This window comes from Synchiropus splendidus, chromosome 3 (genome assembly GCF_027744825.2).
Source record: "Synchiropus splendidus isolate RoL2022-P1 chromosome 3, RoL_Sspl_1.0, whole genome shotgun sequence".
Classification (NCBI taxonomy): Eukaryota; Metazoa; Chordata; class Actinopteri; order Syngnathiformes; family Callionymidae; genus Synchiropus; species Synchiropus splendidus.
The window spans coordinates 31,908,075-31,925,723 of record NC_071336.1 but is presented as its reverse complement, the minus strand read 5'-3'; the positions used below and the strand labels follow the sequence as shown (position 1 = coordinate 31,925,723).

At 41.1% G+C, this 17,649-nt stretch overlaps 2 protein-coding genes across 6 annotated transcripts; one reads left to right on the top strand and one right to left on the bottom strand.

Annotated features, from left to right (window-relative positions):
* The first annotated feature begins 7,381 nt into the window (after positions 1 to 7,381).
* ccl20b (chemokine (C-C motif) ligand 20b) lies at positions 7,382 to 8,608 on the top strand. The gene is made up of 4 exons (XM_053858956.1): positions 7,382 to 7,510; positions 7,584 to 7,686; positions 8,315 to 8,389; positions 8,468 to 8,608. The coding sequence occupies exons 1-4, from the start codon at positions 7,429 to 7,431 to the stop codon at positions 8,499 to 8,501; spliced, it is 294 nt and encodes a 97-aa protein (XP_053714931.1). The 5' UTR covers positions 7,382 to 7,428; the 3' UTR covers positions 8,502 to 8,608.
* Positions 8,609 to 10,332: 1,724 nt separating this feature from the next.
* Positions 10,333 to 16,837, bottom strand: tlr22 (toll-like receptor 22). 5 transcript variants are annotated; one of them, XM_053858950.1, is made up of 6 exons: positions 16,699 to 16,837; positions 15,452 to 15,560; positions 14,517 to 14,624; positions 11,877 to 14,427; positions 10,892 to 11,009; positions 10,333 to 10,765 (listed from the first exon to the last, which is right to left on the bottom strand). In XM_053858950.1, the coding sequence occupies exons 3-6, from the start codon at positions 14,535 to 14,537 to the stop codon at positions 10,516 to 10,518; spliced, it is 2,940 nt and encodes a 979-aa protein (XP_053714925.1). In that variant the 5' UTR covers positions 14,538 to 14,624; positions 15,452 to 15,560; positions 16,699 to 16,837; the 3' UTR covers positions 10,333 to 10,515. The 5 variants fall into 5 exon arrangements, with proteins under 5 accessions (XP_053714925.1, XP_053714926.1, XP_053714929.1 ...); XM_053858951.1 differs by lacking the exon at positions 15,452 to 15,560 and having other exon boundaries at positions 16,699 to 16,800; XM_053858954.1 differs by lacking the exons at positions 15,452 to 15,560; positions 16,699 to 16,837 and adding an exon at positions 16,534 to 16,557.
* Between the last annotated feature and the right edge of the window lie 812 nt (positions 16,838 to 17,649).

Genomic DNA, 17,649 nt, shown 5'->3' with positions numbered 1-17,649 from the left:
GCACGAGGAAGGACAGATGGAAGTGTTGACACTGTCCATCTGACGTCAAAACTGAGCCGCACCAACAGTGGTGACTCTTGACGGAGTCTTTCACTCCTGAACTCACTCACTTCTTCCTGTTTCATGACACAGTTGAACCAGGCTTTGGCACACGACAGGCGATTTTAAGGTTTTTAAATTGTTTATTTATTGACTGACGCATTAAAAATGTTGTAAGGCTGTGTCGTATTTCTTATTTACAAACGCTTGATTTTAATATTCTGTCAAGTTCATTGAATCATATGCAGAACAGAAGATCGTTTTCTAATTACTACTAGTGTGCTTTTATTTTGAAATCGTCAACGTCCTGTAAAAACGCCGAGTCAGCCTGGAAGCAAATGACCAACGGCAGGTGCAACCAATCAGCCATGAATTCACTGTATAATGTTGTTATATTCTGGAAGGCTTTCGAGGTTAGTGTCTTTTTTATGTTTGGTTTGTTTTTATATTGATGTTATTTTGACTTTGGAGGTATTGTTTGTTCTATTTGTTTTCGTTTTTACGGTCTATTAGCAACTGATACTTGAAACTAGCTTCCCGAAGTAAACAGTGGTCTTCATCCTTCATTGACAAATACCGCCATTTTAAATTTGAAAGTGTTGTATATAAATGCTATACTAATTATGTCACTATGAGCTACGTTTTTAGATACTCGTAGGTGAAGTTTATGTATAGTTTTATTCACCGACCTGACGAGTTCAATTGTAACCCGGATGTGCGTCAAAGTTGGAGGCATCCGACAGGAAACACCGGCGGCCTGGTAAAATTAAAGCTTTAAGTAAACTGAAAAAAATGCAGTGACGAGACGTCCGAAACCACGGTAACGCATCACGTAGACGACGAGTAAGATATATAGGGGAATGACTTGGTCCCCCGAAAAAGATGTCTATAAGTTGCGGTTTGTTTCCGGTGCACGTCGGCTCCGTCGCTTTGGGTGTGAGTTGGTGATCCACAGTATGTTCCACTTTGTACTCGTGGATAGTTGACAAGCTCTCAGTCTGCTGTCAACGGTGTAGTTTTCTGTTAATAAATGTTAAAGCGATCTCTATTCTCCTCTACCACCAAATAACAACAACATATGTCCATTGACAACCGTCATTAAGGCTACATTTTAAAAACATTTACTGACACTGTGAATGTAAAATGTGTTTTAGTCAACATGGGTTAACCATAAGTGCCCACTTCCCTCTGTCTAATTTCAGTGGCGTTCTCCCCGATTGCTACTGTACTACTACATTTGGCAGTCGATGAAACTGGACGGACCAGTTGTTGCCGCCAAAATCCCTGCAAAAGTTTTCCACAATTCGTCTGGGATCTTCTTCAGCGTATGTGCTTCGATTACCTGCCAAATGCCGCCAACATAGTGACTTCTGTTTGATGACTCAGTGTGAAATCCCTCAATAAAACCTGTCACGTGGGCCAAATAAAAAGCATGGAAGGACAAAAGAATGTAATAAATTTTAGAATATCACATGTACACTCACAAAAAAACCCACAAAAACCATTGCAGTGAAGACACATTCTGATTCAATCTTGGAAGTGTTCTTTCCATAAGTGTGTATGCCCTGGTGAAATTGTTGTGACCGTTTTTTGTGCCTTAAGCATCTTACAGTAAAGCTCAAGTAGTACCTGACTGACTGCGTCACATTAATGTATTTAATTGACACCATCCTGTGGACACCTGTGGCAGTTAAACTGTACAACTCCTCCCTCTGAGTGTCAGCGAGTGTCCCTGAACTTACGTGCCATGTAGTGCAATAACCATCATGACAACAACTGACAAATTGTATTATTGCCTGGAATTCTTGTGTGTGTACACTGTAAACATGTGCAGATTCTATTGTCTTAGCGCTTAGTGTGTGTTAGTATGTTTTTATTTTACTTTTTATATTCAGAATGTTTTTTGAGTAAAGTATTGTAATCTCTTTATTTCTTTATGGCTCTTTTATGTTATGTAATGAAATAGAGTCATTCTGATTCTGATTAAAATGTAATTCACGGAGGACACATCTACAAAAAAAACAACAACAGTAATTTAACTACGTACTCATTGTATCATACCCTTTCTTTCTAGGTGTCACCATTTTGATGGCATCAGCGAGCCAGTGAAGAAACTGGAGTTCTTAATCTGTAAGTTATATTTTAGCACAAAAGTTGATGATGAATGTTGGGAAATTAGGGAAGATGGTGTCTGATGTCTGTTGTTCCCTGCACATTTGATCCGGTTGATCATTTCTCCCCCTCAGGTTTGTGAAGTGAGCTACTTCACAAACCTTTTACTGATGTGCAGCCACTGTGTGAACACAATGAAAACACACAAAGAAGACTGAGACCCAAAAACAAAATAAAAGCAACAAAAACAAAACCCAACAGTTTTTTTTTTTTTATCAGGTCAAAGGTCCTAAAAACCAACATACTTCCGCCTGTGGTTTTTAATCCAGTTTATGAGCCGCCTAAATAGCTTGGCACCGCACTTTTTATCTGGTGTGTTTTCCCCGCCCACTCTCCTTATCCAGTTCTGACATCACCACGCAGGGATCAGCACAAAGGAACTTGTTCCCTTGTTGAACTGGCACTAATAATAGCTGTGTAATTACGGGAATATTTGAGAAAGTTTTATCGCCGCACTTCAGCCGTCACGTTGCCCAAATCTTTTTTGTGTTTCTCCCAATGACAAGCTCTAACGTCTCAGGCAAGGAGGTTAAGTCTCTGAATACTTTGTCATCTAGTGGTGTTCAACTTTTGTTTGTGCAAGCACATTTTACCACTCAACCAGCCTTTGTTATCAGGGGCTTGTTTTTGTTTTGTTTGTTTTTTTCTGTATTTTGTGCTTACATTCATTGGGTTAAAAGCTTTAATAAAATCAAAGTCGTCGGTGTCTGTATTAAGCTGCTCTATTTTCACTACTGCTACTACGACTACTGCACTAGGTTGTGTTTTTTTCGTATCTTTTGCCTGAAAATGACCTTTTTCTGGCCTGATATACTGATATCAATGCAGTTAAATATGGTATAGAATCAGTAGTCTACTTAGATAAGGCAGTCTATTCTAATCTAAGTAGAAGTTAGTAGTGGAAGTAGAAGTAGAGGAGCAAAGAAATAAAAAGCCTTTCACATTTTCACTGTACCTGATGTGAGTGCTTGTTTCATTTGGAGTATGGGAGTATAAATGGTTTACACTGAAAATCATGATCAAAAACTATGATCCCAGCAACTGCTCAGCGGTAATCGAGGGACATTACTGTTTAATGATTGATATTGTTATTAGTTCTAATAAATTCATAGTCATTTGGCATCTAGGCTTAATCCTTGAAAAGCAAGACCAATGAGAGCAACACTAACTCATCATCACCACCTGGTATTCTGCTGCAAGTTCGATTGAATGAAATGATTTGCAAAAAAGCAAACATTGTTATAAATATGAAACACAAAACAACATAATTTACCACTTAACCCAAATATGCATATAAATATGTCACAGTATTGTTCAGTCACATATATTTTTTTTAATCTCATGTTTTTTTCTTATACATTTTCCTTCTCTTAGTTAGACATTTTAGATTTTAAAAGTTCTTTTTATACACATCTGTTCTTGGGATTTCGCCTGTATTTGACCTGGAAAGACAGCAATTGTGGAAAAGTGAAACAAACCAACAATCTTAACTCATGTGAAATGACATCACCTTGAAAGTGTGAGGGCGACGCTGCTTGTCAGTCATTTTCTCATTGATGTTACCTCAGTGTTGGTCGGAAGTGCCTGGTTTCATTTCAGGACGCTGCTGCGTGTCTTACAGTGGTTTTCCAGATGATGTAAGATCATGTGTCAGAGATTTGATTCATACCTGGGTGGAAAGTGATGCTTCATTTTCTGGTGCAGTTGAGAAACCTTACTATGACTTATTGGCACAAGAACCAAGAACCAACCACTTCTGCTTGTGAAGTTTCTCTGTTGACAGGTCACGCGACAGAACAGAGAACTAAATGTTGAAGCTGGCATATTAATCTCACTCCAGTTGATGACCCAACCTTCGTCTTTATTATAGCTCTGACTCCCACCAAAGGAAGATGTTTGCAAACAAGGCTGTAAAATCAAGGTGACGGCCGCACAAGAAACACTGAACTCCTGACTCCAGCTACTTCAGAACTCCGGCGAATAGCACTTGACATGAAGGTACCACTTTATCTATAGCCACTGGCTCTAACTTTGATGATGTGACTAATGCAGATAGTGCTACTTTTACTTCCTCTAACTCTCTCTACCAATACCGCTGCATATTTAATGGACTAGCATTGCTCCATAAACATGAGACGCTAAGTACTTCTGCAACTACTTCATGTTCTCTCATGACTTACAACTAATGGAGCGTTTTCTATCAAAACAACAACACTGCTGTGGTCAACACTTCAGCACTCTACCATAACTTTTTCTTTTGTTGCTTACCTGTGACAACTACGTAGAGTACTACGAAGACTGCTATTACCACCACCAACAAAATGCAACATAAGCAAACATTACTTTCTTTTTTTTCAGTCACTTCTCCTTCTTCTACATTGCTTCTCTTGCCTACCCTCCACTAGTACCAAAACATTATTCTTATTATTTTTACACTTTGTTCCACAGCTATGTCCACGACTAACACGTTTGTTTTCAACTGCTTAACTACTTACTAAGTTACTTAACTACTTCTACTACAAACAGTTGCAGAGTTTGACTCATGTTATTGTGATTCTATTGCAAATATGATGAGTAATACTATGCAGTTACTACTTCTAAAACTGATAAAGGTGCGCATTATTTATTTATTTTTCACTGAATTCACTATACCAACTGGCAATATTCATTCTACCAATGCTCATACTTTTGCTGCAAGAACTTATACTTTCACAATTGTGAGGTCACTAAAGGTAGTAGTTGTAATTTTACCTCTGGTACTGTCAGTATGCTGTTAAATAATATTGCTACTATTTAAACTGGTACTTATGCTCCGTGTTCTACCACTTCAGGGACATGTAAACACTCCTGGTGCACCGCCACAACTTAAAGGAGAGGTGCCACGGCATCAGAAAAATGTTCTCTTTTTGAAGATCAAATGTTATTAAAAGAAGTGTAAACAAAAGGGAATGACATGGAAATGGACATGAACACGGCGATTTTCACTGTGTTATTCGCTGGAAAATCCAGAAAGAAACCTTATTAAGGCTGTAGTCTGCTGCTCGCGGAACTGAAGTCATGAATTGCGGCTGGTCATATGAAGAGACGGTCCGCGTGACGGTTGCAGATTGGAGACAAATGAACTTCTTTTATTTATCTTTATATTATTGAGTCCACGTCCGTGAATGACAAAAGTTTCCCTCTGTTTCTCTATCGCTTCTGTTCCTCAAAAATCCTGGCAGAAACCCTGTACTTCTGTCACTGTAACTACTCTCATTAGTACAAACTGCATTTATTTTCACCAATGTGACAACAGTTTCTTTTATAATAGTAACACTGGTATTACTGCTACTACCACTATTACTACCAAACCCTACCTTGACCATACTTCTGTCATTAATTATACAATGTTACAAGGTACAATTTTCTGTTTACTACACTCTCTTCGACTACTACTACATCTTGTGAAACAAGTGCTACATCTATAAGCTAAAGAGTGAATGTTAAAGTGACAAAATCAACTATTTAATGTTTATACAGACGCAAAATAAATGATAAATAATCCAATATACTTCCAAGTCTCACTCATGAGATGAAGCGCTTAACGCAGGGCGTTTAACGCGCCCTGCATGTCACTTTAAATCGTCGACTGTATTCTGTACGTGTGAAATGATCCCATCCCAAGGTGGCGATAGTAAGAACAAATACCTCCACACGTGACAAGGTCCAGTGACCTTGTCACGTGTGGAGGTATTCAAGTCGAGTGGTCTCTGTCTTCCGTCGTCCACCCTCCACTACAGTTAGGTCATTGGGCCACTGTGTGAAGTTCAATGACCACTGTTACTCAGTAACTTTGGAGTGTCTGGGCGATAATGGACTGGATGAATGAGGTGGCGTGTGAGTGCAGTTTTCAAACACAAATCATTGATTTATGACGCTTTCATGAACTTTTTCAAGTACATATAAAATACTTTCATGTCTGCTAATCCTTCTGTTGTTTTATCATTTCAGTAACTACAACCATACAGATAATGTAACTAATACTGTCCCAGCTACTTCACAACCACTGTTCTTTAAGGCACCACCGCTGTTGTTTCTCCAACTTTTTATTACTTTTATTATTATTGTTGTTATTTTCCTCTTCCTGTTAGTGGAATTTCTGACCACGACTTCTCCTTCTTCTTACTGTATTATTCTCATAAAAATACCATATGGTACCAAATGCCAATGACACACTTTGTCACACTAGACAAAGGACAAACCGTCCTTCAAGGAACATAATATGACTAAATGATCATTTATTCACATTATTTCTTCAAAGGCGTCCGGCAAATGTGTCCAGATGGGTCCAAAGTTAAAGTAGACTGTCAAGAGACATGAAATACATTGTTGGCAGCAGTCAGACTGAAACATTGAATTTCTCATCTGTACAATAACATTCAAACATTACTGTTTTCTTCTCTGCTCCTTTTCGCTCCTTTAGCTTGAAGATGAAAGAGTTGTATGTATATTTGATGTGGGATTGAAATAAATATGAATTATTATAAACAAAATGCTGATGTTCGAGACGAATCAGAGAGACTGTACTTATACAATCATTACTAGAACAACAACCTTTCAAATCGAGACGAAGAAGTACAACAAATCCAAAAAGCATGCCATAAAGAGAAACATTTCTTCACTTTCTGTTGATATGAGGTCATTGGGTTGTGGTAAAACATTGACCGAATTGCATTAAAGCTCATGACAATGAAAATTTGGGGGGCACCTACATTTTGTGTTGGTGCCCTAAATAAACATGAGACACACCAGAGCAACCAAAACAAAAAGTTTGTTTGAAGTTTATCTTAAATAAAAATTATCGGTGCAGTCTGAATTAGCAGCATTAGGAGTTAAACCAGTGCATTGATGTCTCTGACCACTCCCTGAAGTTTTTGCAATAATTCCCAGTTGTCATTCGGCAGGAACAAAAGCATATCTGACCTTATAATGAAAACTGTCTGCACCTTTGTTGAGGGAGCGACAGTGTGTGGGAATGTTGGTGTAATTTTTGAGGAGAGAAAACGCTGGCCCTCCCTCTTGGCCGCCTCCTCATTCACCTGCACGTGTCATGACACAATCCAGCGGAGGGAAGTTCCCACACCTTTCTACTTAAAGGGCCGCAGCGCCACTGTCCGCATCACACCTTTCAGCCGCTTCTAACTCAGTGACAAGCAGCAGCAGCTCCTCAGTGGAACTATGGCCAGCGGCAAAGTGCGTCTGTTCTCAGCTGTCTGCTGCCTCCTCATCCTCAGTGCCTTCATCGACAGCACACACTCAGGTATGTGGTGGCATCTCTTCTATGACAGCTTAAAAATTTCAAGGCTTTTTCTGATTGTCTTTTTTCTTTGCAGCAAGCTGTTGCCTGAGCTACATCAGGCGGCCCAAGTCCTGTCAAGTGATGCTTGGATACACCATCCAGACCATCACTCAGTCCTGTGACATCAACGCCGTCATGTGAGTCCTGTTTGACTTCTAGTGTTGTGAAGTGAAAGTTGAGCGCCACACTTATAACTGCAGCATTTCTGAATTATTCTAAAATCTAAGCATTAAGCTGCTTTTATTAAAAGAAAATACTGGGTCAGACAAAAATAATGAGCAAAGTTATAGTAAAAGACAGATGTATGGCAAAGAATAATTATAAATAATAAAGGTGTTTGCTGTTAGAGTTCATGTTAGCTGTTGCAAAATGTATTATGAGTGAATAATAACTGAAATAATTGAGAGAGAGAGAATGAATGGAGAAAGGAATTAAGTGAAATATAATTGACTAAAATAATTTTAGAATAAATAAAAGCAAGATGAATTTGTATTAAAAGTTTGATAAATGTAGACAATATTAATTGATATTTATAGAACAATGGAAAAGCATTGATGTGAAATTGTTTTTATTTCAGGTAGATATTTTTCATTTTTTCACTCAAAAATGTAGAAATAACACTAACATGTTGCTGTTCTACTGTTACTGTTATACTTATTACTTATAACTGAATTCAACAAACAGCTTCAGTGGATCAGATTCCAGGATGAGGATTTTCTTTTTATGATGTATTCTCATCTAATGTGTCCTCTTTTTTTCTTTTAGTTTTCACGTTCATGGCAGGTTTTTGTGTGCTGACCCGAGAGCGGCGTGGACTCGAATTGGAATGAAGTGTATTGAGTGAGTCGTCACTTGTTTAACTTTGTCTCGGGTTGTTTCGATTGTGTTGGCTAATTTTGTGTTCTTGTTTCCACGCAGTGACAGAAAAACAGCGACATTTCCATCATCTTAGAGTCTCCCCAGACGTTCCTCTTGTGAAGTCATCACCTAGTTTGCATGCACTTGTTGTATATTATATTATCACATTCTGTTTCATAAACAGGCGAAGGTAGTAACGACTCATTTTTGTTTTGTATAACTCCTTATTGTCATACATAATGTTCTCAAATTGTTTTGCATCCTTTAGTTTTTTTAATGTAATTTATTAAACACATTTAATATTGGGATATGTGACTGTTATTTTTTGTGAGCTCACACTAATACTAACGCCTTGTAACGTGTGGGTTTGAGTGTGTTTCTGTGTGGTTGGCTGAATGTGCCATGTGGTCACTGGTCACCCTTTGCCTCTCACCATAAGGAGCTGAGACAGACTCTGACCTACTCAGTGTTGCCCAGCAAAAACTTTTTTGTCGACATATCGTCTATCGTGTGGATAATGGGACACAACAAACATGCTGGCCATGGGACGGCTTTGACTAAAGATGTAAGGCACTGATGTTGAAACGTGGAGAGGCGTGGTACCAGAGCTCTCTAGGTTGTAGGTCCATGATGGATTTTGTAATGTAATGTAATGTAAAATTTGTCATCTCACGTGCGGCCAAATGTTCTGGACACTCAAGTGAAGAGTGGGGCAGAACCGGCAACTGATCACCACCTGGTGTTGAGTTGGCACCGATGGCAGGGGAAACCTCTAGATCAACCAGGTAAACCTGAATGAGTTGAGCAGTTGAACTTGACTGGTGAGCTGTGGCATGAAGGTCATCTGTGCCTCAAGTGGGGGGGGGCATAATGACATGCCAGTCTACATGTGAAACTTGTAAACTTGGAGAAGGCATATGACCGGGAGCCCGCGGAACAAGTTGTGGGAGAAGCGAGTGTCCCTATTGAGGGTCGTTCAATCTCTGTATCCTCGGAGCGGGAGTTGTGTCCGGATACTTGAAATGATAAAACAACGGATACTGTGCTTTCTGAAGGGGGTTGGTCTACTCCAGGGTTGTGCTTTGTCTCTAATCCTGTTTTTGGTTTACATGGACAGGATTTTGAGGCGCAGCTCAAGTGGAGAGGATTTGCAGTTTGGTGGCATGAGGATCCTGCTATTGGCTGATGATGTGGTTCTCATGGCTTCATCACAGTGCTACCTTCAGCTCTCGCTTGATCGGTTTGCACCTGGATCATAGGATGAGATGCTCTGTCACTCGGGAGAGACTCGGAGTAGAGCCGCTACTTCTCCACGCTGAGATGAGTCAGTTGAGGTGGTTTGGGCATCTCATGTGGATGCCCCTTGGCAGCCTCCCTTTGGAGGTGTTTCAGGCACGGCCAGCTGGGTGAGACAGAGGGGTCAAACCAGGACTAGGTATAGGGATTATATCTCTGGCCTGGGAACATCTGGGAAGCCCCCAGTCGGAGCTGGTAGATGTTGCAGAGGAGAAGGTCATTTGGCCGACCTTTTGAAGCTGCTACCCCTGCGACTCGGCAACAGATAAGCAGATGAAGATAGATGGATGGATATACATCCCACAGTCAGATTTGCATTGATGACTAGTACCTATATCTTGTCTTTTCAATTTATTAAGATGAAATTGTGCAGTAAAATGAGGTCACTTGACTAGGACTTGCCCTGACTTGAGATGACCTTGACCTGGCATGACTTGCATGAGAAAAAAATGACTGGAATGAAATGTGATTTGATTTGCACAGATTGTTGTAGTTGTACAAGTTTCTTTCATATGGTTCCAGATAAACACAGACCAGCAAATGAATTTGTTTATTTGAAGAAGCAATCCAGAAATCAAGAAATATAAGATGTACTGATGCTTAAGTTACACAAAAACAAAGAGCATGGTATGAAGTTTAGCACGTGTATGGAAATCTGCCCTGGAGTACTTTGTGCTTTTACTCTTCACAGTAATGGATGAGAGAATCAGTTGTCCTGATTCAACACCAGAGGTCGCAGTGGAACAGTTGAAACTTCAACATACTTATTATGTTTTCCTTAAGTGCAAGTGCTCCACATCCAGTCCCTCAAGTCAAACTTGCAGCCTGTCTCTTACAGTGAGGCGCAGCTGCTCATCACAGACGTTGTCCGTGGGCCTGGAGAGTGCCTGACGAAGTTTCTCCCAGAAGAGTCCGGCACCTTCTCCAGCATAAGGCCAGCTCAGGTAAGTCCTTTTCTTCAGCAGCTTCCTCATGCGGTAGTAGGGAGACAGCTGAGCGGCAGGGATCTCCTCAAGGAACACCAGAATCAACACGTCCTTGCTCTCGTCAAACAGGCGGTAGCTGTCAGGACACAAATGTACTGTAAGGCGAGGAAAACCTCAACAATGAGGAACTGTGTTCCTCACTGAGCCAACACCAAAAAGTACATTTCCTTTGCCAAACTGTGCTGTGTGGTGGAGGAGTTACCTGGCGACCTGCAGCTCTTTGGAGCACCACTCGCTCTCCAGATACCTCTGACTGATCACACAGATTGTCTTCCTGCTGGCGTAGATGGCTTCTGTGATGTTGTCAATGATCGGTTTCCCTGTGGAACAGACTCACGACATCAGAAGAAATGTTTTTGATACTTTTATGTAGTGAAGTTCAATACCAAAATGCAAGTTTGTCCCATCTTCAAACGTCATAGATGGTCTAACACATCAGGATAAAGCATTGTAATGTTTATAGGTGGGGTTTTATTGAAGACAATGGCAAATCCACAACCTCATGATTCTATTTCCCAGAGGACAAGAGTGTGGTGCATTGATTCATATAATGGCTGGGTCCAATTCCATGATATCAGACCAATTTTCTCCTGATTTTGTCATGGCCGACATATTCCCATCGTCGGATTGGATTTCCGAATGGTCGTGCGCATTGATGGAGAGAGGTCAGGTGACACACCCCCTGACCTGTTTCCATCCATCTCCCGACGAAAGGTTTGACTTATCATCGGGAGATGGATGGAGATTCCACCATTGATATTATTTGAAAAAGCACCTGGGACAGACAGAGGGACGGGAAGGCGCACCCATGATTGCTAAACCAGATTCATGGTGATGTGGCAGCAGTATCTAAATCCGTATGTGTCATCAAAGATTATCATGGCCGAGTGAAAGGATGGAAGTTGCCAACAGTTAGAAGAGGTGCTGCGGTTCTCGGCACAAAAGATAGCAATCGTGACAGCAACTACAGAATCCATTTTACAATGACACACTGGAACTTCACATCGTTCACAGACACATTCAACTACAATCGCAAACATCAATCACAAACCACAAAAAGCACGGATAATGTGGACATTCGGCTGCCCAGGATGCAGAATGACTAACTTTGTATATGGTGTGGCAACTTAATCATGAACAACAATCGTTCGTATTCACTTTTCACAACTTTGTGTCAGTGATCCTACCTGGCTGAAAGTCTCGATGATGCAGACACAGTTTCCATCCTTGTTCTCCCTCCAACTTTGGAAGCACCTCCCTTATAACCCACTCCTCATCGTGGACGTTGTAGGAGATGAAGGCGTCGTACTCCTCTGAAGCCTTTCTGTGCTTGTTCTTCTTGTCATAAAGGAAGGCCAAGAAGATGTGGTAGGCATAGGACAGTTGCCATCTCAGGAAATTGTAGGTGAAGGATACCATCAGGAACAAGAGGATGATTGATGTATTGACTACATAGAGGATAAATTCAATGTCCACTGTGCAAGAGCTAACATCCAGGTCCAGCAGTTTCATGCCCTTTAGGTTTTTTGGGTAGTTGCAAACAAAACTATATCCATTCGGGACTTGCGTTTGAGTGTTGTTTTTCACCCACTGGAGGAACCATGCGTTGTCGCAGTCACAAGTGAAGCTGTTGCCTTGTAAATCCATGTACTCGAGTGATGGCAGAGACTCGATCACTTCTTTAGGAATGACTGAGTACTGGTTATTTCTCCCTTGAAGAAACACAAGCTTGGTGAGATTGGCATCTGTAAAAAAGTCCAGTGAGCGAAGGTTTGTTCGAGAAACATAGAGACTACTTAGGTTGCTGATGGGAGAAAATAGTTGTGGTGAGATGTCAAAGAGCTCGTTGGAACTAATGTCAAGCAGTTCCAGTCTCGGTGTGTATTGAAACATGTCATCATGGAGAGAAATCAGTAGGTCATCTTTTGCGTAAAACTCCAACAGATTTGTTAACCCGACAAGAAAGTTGCGTGGTAGACCTCCTTTCCCATGTCCACTTTGTGCTGGGATTGCCAGGGTCTCCAGGAGCGACAGCCTTGAAAATGGAGGGTGGGGTATTGCACTGTGATTCTTATATTTAATGTGGTTTTCTCTCAAATCTAATCTTCTTACGTTGATCAGATCGTTGAAGGCGCCGCTGTTGAGTTCCTTTTCTTCAATGGCATTACTCTGGAGCAGAAGATCTGTGAGATTGGTGAGTCCAAAGAAAGAGCCATTTTTAATGTCCTTGATCTTATTATGGTGCAATGATAAGTTTTGCAGTGACACCAAACCCTCAAATTCTTTGGGTTTAATGCCGGTCAGGGTGTTTGAATCTAAACGCAGTTGTCTTAGTCTTGGGAAAATTTTTTTGAAGGCTCCATTCGTCGTTGAGATTTTGTTTGACTGTAGCTTCAGAACCTGCAACGAGTCTAAACCACTAAAGGTGCAGGTTGGTAAATTAGAGATTGAATTATTATGGAGACTCAGAATTCTGAGCTTTGTCAGATTAGCAAAATCATGGCATTGAAGTGAACTGATTTTGTTATGGCTTAGATCCAATTTTGAAAGGTTTGGTAGCTTCCGCACAGCTGCTGGAACAGAGGGTATCTTGTTCTGACTCAGAGTCAATATGCTGAGACTCCTCTGGATGGACCCGAAGGCGTTTTCGTCAATGTTCTGAATTTTGTTTTCTGCGATATCTAACTCTGTGATGTTCGTACAAGATTGGAACTGATGAGGCGAGATGGAGGTCAGTTGGTTCCGTCGAATTTGCAGTCCAGTCAAGGTTGGGATGGAGCAGGAGATATTGATGAAGGCTTGCAGGTCACCTGGCATTGCGTTCAACCGGATAGTAACAAGTGAGGTCTTGAAGCTCTCGCGCAACTCTTCCATATCGCTGACAGTCATTCGCAGCCCACCGATGTCGAGGGTGGTCACGTGACGAAGAAACGTCTGGTTCCGCACCTCCCAAGCCATCCTGTGCTTCTTTTGCGGCCCTCCAAGATTCAACCAGGTCAGATTTGGAAACACATCTGCTGTGATTCTGAAGACTTGCAAAGGATTTTGAGACAAATCAAGGTACTGGAAATTTACAGACTTGTTTGTCAGCTTCTCCGTGGTGAAAACGGCGAGGTTATTCTTCTTCATCACCAGATTCTGTAAATATGGCAGGTGCTGCACGATCAGCTGGAGTTTGTCAACGTTTTGTAGTTGGTTAAAAGACAAGTCCAAAAATGCCAAGTTCTTCAGTGGCTTGAATGCAGTAGCTGAAACAGTCGTGATGCTGTTACTTGTGAGTCGCAGCTCTTTAAGGTTGTGTAGCCCCTCAAATATGTCTGCCAGCTGTCTGAGCTTGTTATTGTTGAGATTTAACTTTTCCAGGGAGGTCAAGTCAGTGAAAGAGCCTTTTTCTATCTGTGAAATAATATTGCGGTTCATGTCCAACTGTCTCAGAGCAGTTAGGTTTTTAAAGTGGACTACTTCTATCTTCGTCAGTTTGTTCAACGACAAGTCATAACCGGTCACAGTGGAAGGAATGTCTCTTGGTGCCTCCCTCAATTTTAAGGCTTTACAAATTGCAACATTGTTGCTAATATGGCAGCTTCTCAGTGTGAATCCATCGATGGTACAAATTAAACTGCTGAATAGAAGCAGAAGGAAACTCTGACTTCTCGATGTTGATGTTCCTGGTCTTGTTTGTCCTCGATTCATGCTGTATCTGTCAGAAGTCGAGCAAGATCTCAATGGTTTTGTCCTCTAAAAATGAAACAAAATCAAAGAGTTCATTCGCAGTTAAAAAATCCATAATGAAAAATGCAACATCATTTTGAAGTTTGTTTACTCACAGATTCACAATCCTGTTCCATGTCATCCGCAAGAGTTGCACTCGTGAGTGAGTGCTATTCGAATGAAAAGTCTTGGTTTGTGGCGTCAGATGTTTCCTTTTATCTGACCTGAAGTGAGGAAGTGAAAAGGGGAGGTTAATATGTCACAACTATCGACTGTGCAGTTAGTCAATTTTCTTTCTGTCTGTCCGACACTGTGACTCAGGCAGCTCTATTGAACAAGTATGAATGTAAAGCTGTGGTTAATATTTTATTCCAGGACAGAGAGAGGAGTGATAGGGATGGTGGGATGGACACCAGCTGGAATCATTTAGAAAGTAACTTATATGTTATGTCTTATATGTTTGGTTCCTCTTATTGGTTCCTATGCTGCGAAGTCTGACTTTCACTCGCGGTTCTCGCCGTACTCTCATGGCAACGCCTCACGGTCTCACAGTCTCAGCCTGTAGCTCGAGGAGTTGCTGTTGCCCTTGTTGTTGTTGTCTGAGATTTGTTTATGCTGTTTTTTATTTTACTGTTTTTTCAAAAGACTGTTTAAGCTTTATGACAATAAATATATATTGATATTAAATGTTTTTTATTTGTTCATAATAATGGCTCTGTCAACTGAAAGGTTCAGGCTTCTCAGGGTTAATAAATGTTCCAGTTCAGACCAGCAAAGCACATTCTTGCTTTGCTGGTGTTAAATGCACTTTCTTTTATAAATGACAATTTCGCAGGTTTCCTAGCCGCTAGTGATACCGCTAATCAGGTTGTCTGAAAATAAGGTGTTTTCTTTATCGTATTGTAAAGCCTAAATACCTAAAATCAAAACGACAATCTCTACTGCTGACAATTGACCTGTTTCTCTTCCTTTTGTCACATTGAGAATCGATAAGAGAATATCTGAAGAGCTGAATCGTTGAGCACTATGGGAATTAGTCTCGGAATCATACCAATTCCCATCTCCAACATAGGCTCTGGGCGGATGGCAACTGCCAAATGAGTGAGACCGCGTAGCAAGAACCCTCCAGGAAACTGCCAGGACAGTGACAGGTGTATTTTCTGGGAAGAGAATGAATGACAGCCCCTGTTGGTGAAAGAGATTCAGCAGGGACGGAAAAAGGACACATATTGCTGAGGCAGTAGCTTATAGACCGTGGTGTCGCAGACTGGGTGACAAACATAGAGAGGAACATGTTTTTGTCATCGCCAGGAAGAGAGTGAGACCTGGAAAGAAGGTGGAACTGGGGAGATGATAGTGAGGGATGCTGTGTGACAGTAGCAAGATTGAAAAGGAAGCTCTGTTGGACAGTTGCAAGACCTTCCTTGTTTGGTTGAAAGGTAGTAGATCTGACACAGAGATAAAAAGCAGAGTTAGAAGAGTCATAGAGATGAAGATGCTAAGGTTCGTACTGGGCATGATTAGGAAGGGCAAGATGAGAAAGTATGAGTATGTCAGGGACGTGGAGAAATGTGGAGTGTTAGAAATGGGCTGAGATGTAGGAGCCAGAGAAAAAGACTGGACTGGAAACGATGAATTCAGACTTGAAGTGCTGCAGATGTGCCAAACCACCACTTGAACCACAGCTTGTTTGATTAGATATAGCTATATTAATGGACGTGAAATGCATTTATAAATGACCATGATTAGGTTTTGTCACTTTACAGATCCTTGCAAAACAAAACCATAGACCTTGACCAGCTGTTTTATGTGCGCAGCCACTTGGCCTCCAGAGAGGTGACTGTCTTCTATATACATTCTGAGTTGTCAAAACTATTGTGAGCTTATCTTGCAGCCCTGGGAGAGTGAACAATAGCCACACATTTGTCACCACACCAAGAAAGTTGATTTATTGTATTGATTTGGCATGTCATTCTTTTCACTGGTTCTGATCAAATGACCAGTGTCCAGTCCTCCAAAACCTGCCTTAATCCAGAAAACCGCCAAAATGCAATTACTAGTGAATTTCATAAGAATATGTTCTTGAGGTACTTGCAGGTGGACAAACAAATAGACAAGCGCAACACAGCTCACCAAACCGATTTGCTTGCCCCTGCTATCTGATCGAAAGATGAGATTTCTTCCTGAAAGACACACCTTAATGTGCTGAGGTTTCACTCAACATGGGTCTTTAGAGTACTCTCCGTTGTCCTTTTCGAAATGAACTGAACTGAATCATCAATACTTTCTCACACTTACCTGTCAGTTGTGTTTCTCTGTTGAGGGATGGTTGAAATCAGGTGTCTTGTTGAAGAAGTCAACTCACTGAAGCCATGCTGGATTGTCCCGGTGACTGTTTTGTATGCTTTCTGCTTGAGCAGCGATGTGTGACTAACCACTGAGTTTCTCTTCACACCTCAAACGACAGCTTCTTCTCATCACTCCTGCCTGCTCATCTAGTCAGACCAGTCAGTGTGAAAAATGTAGTCAAGGAAGGTGAAGTCATGATTTATTTCTGATCCTCACAGCGCACGAAAGCTTGTCTTATCTTAGATTGGCAGCAGTGTGACAGGGCAGCTCTGTAGCGTCTGCCACAGTCAGGACTCGGTGATTTGCACGGATGTTGTGTGTGCAACACACAGCACAAGTCAGAGGTTTATGAGTGTGTGATCATATGTTCTGAGTACTCTTAAAAACATCTGCTGTGACTGACACGTCTGACGAACTGTGGTTGTATTTTCATTGAACATTCTCTTTACATTTAGTTTTTAACGCTTTCAGCGTCCAAGTCAAAAAATAGCAACATTGCTCTATTTAAACAAGCCACGCTGCAGACATGGAGACTGATGTAGTCACTACTGTACACCAGCAGAGGGAGTGCTCCAGTTACATCAATCTGTGGGCAGTTTCCCATCCAAAGTTTTGTGTAAATACGGTTTGAAACTTGCTCCCCATGGGTGAGGAGACAACAGTAGTTACTCGCAGAATAACTGAGAGTAAGGTAGTAGCAGAGTACGAATAAGCAGGAGGAAATACTGTCTGATTAGATTAGAAAATATGAGATGCGATTAACAATGGAGGCAGCAGTGATGTTCACTGTCTCACTGTAAACGACAGTAATGATATACAGCCATCATTAGAGTGAGGAACATCCGTTAGTGGATGAGATAAGCGTCTGTAAAAGACTGAATTTGCTCCCATCACACACTT

What these genes read in the sequence shown, in the direction of transcription:
- ccl20b (XM_053858956.1), top strand. Translation starts at nt 7,429, where the DNA reads ATGGCCAGCGGCAAAGTGCGTCTGTTCTCAGCTGTCTGCTGCCTCCTC. An exon ending in CATCGACAGCACACACTCAG is followed by an intron (nt 7,511 to 7,583) that starts GTATGTGGTGGC and finishes TTTTCTTTGCAG; the next exon opens with CAAGCTGTTGCCTGAGCTAC. An exon ending in ATTGGAATGAAGTGTATTGA is followed by an intron (nt 8,390 to 8,467) that starts GTGAGTCGTCAC and finishes GTTTCCACGCAG; the next exon opens with TGACAGAAAAACAGCGACAT.
- tlr22 (XM_053858950.1), bottom strand. Translation starts at nt 14,537, where the DNA reads ATGGAACAGGATTGTGAATCT. An exon ending in TCATCGAGACTTTCAGCCAG is followed by an intron (nt 11,010 to 11,876) that starts GTAGGATCACTG and finishes TCTGTTCCACAG; the next exon opens with GGAAACCGATCATTGACAAC. An exon ending in AAAGAGCTGCAGGTCGCCAG is followed by an intron (nt 10,766 to 10,891) that starts GTAACTCCTCCA and finishes GTGTCCTGACAG; the next exon opens with CTACCGCCTGTTTGACGAGA.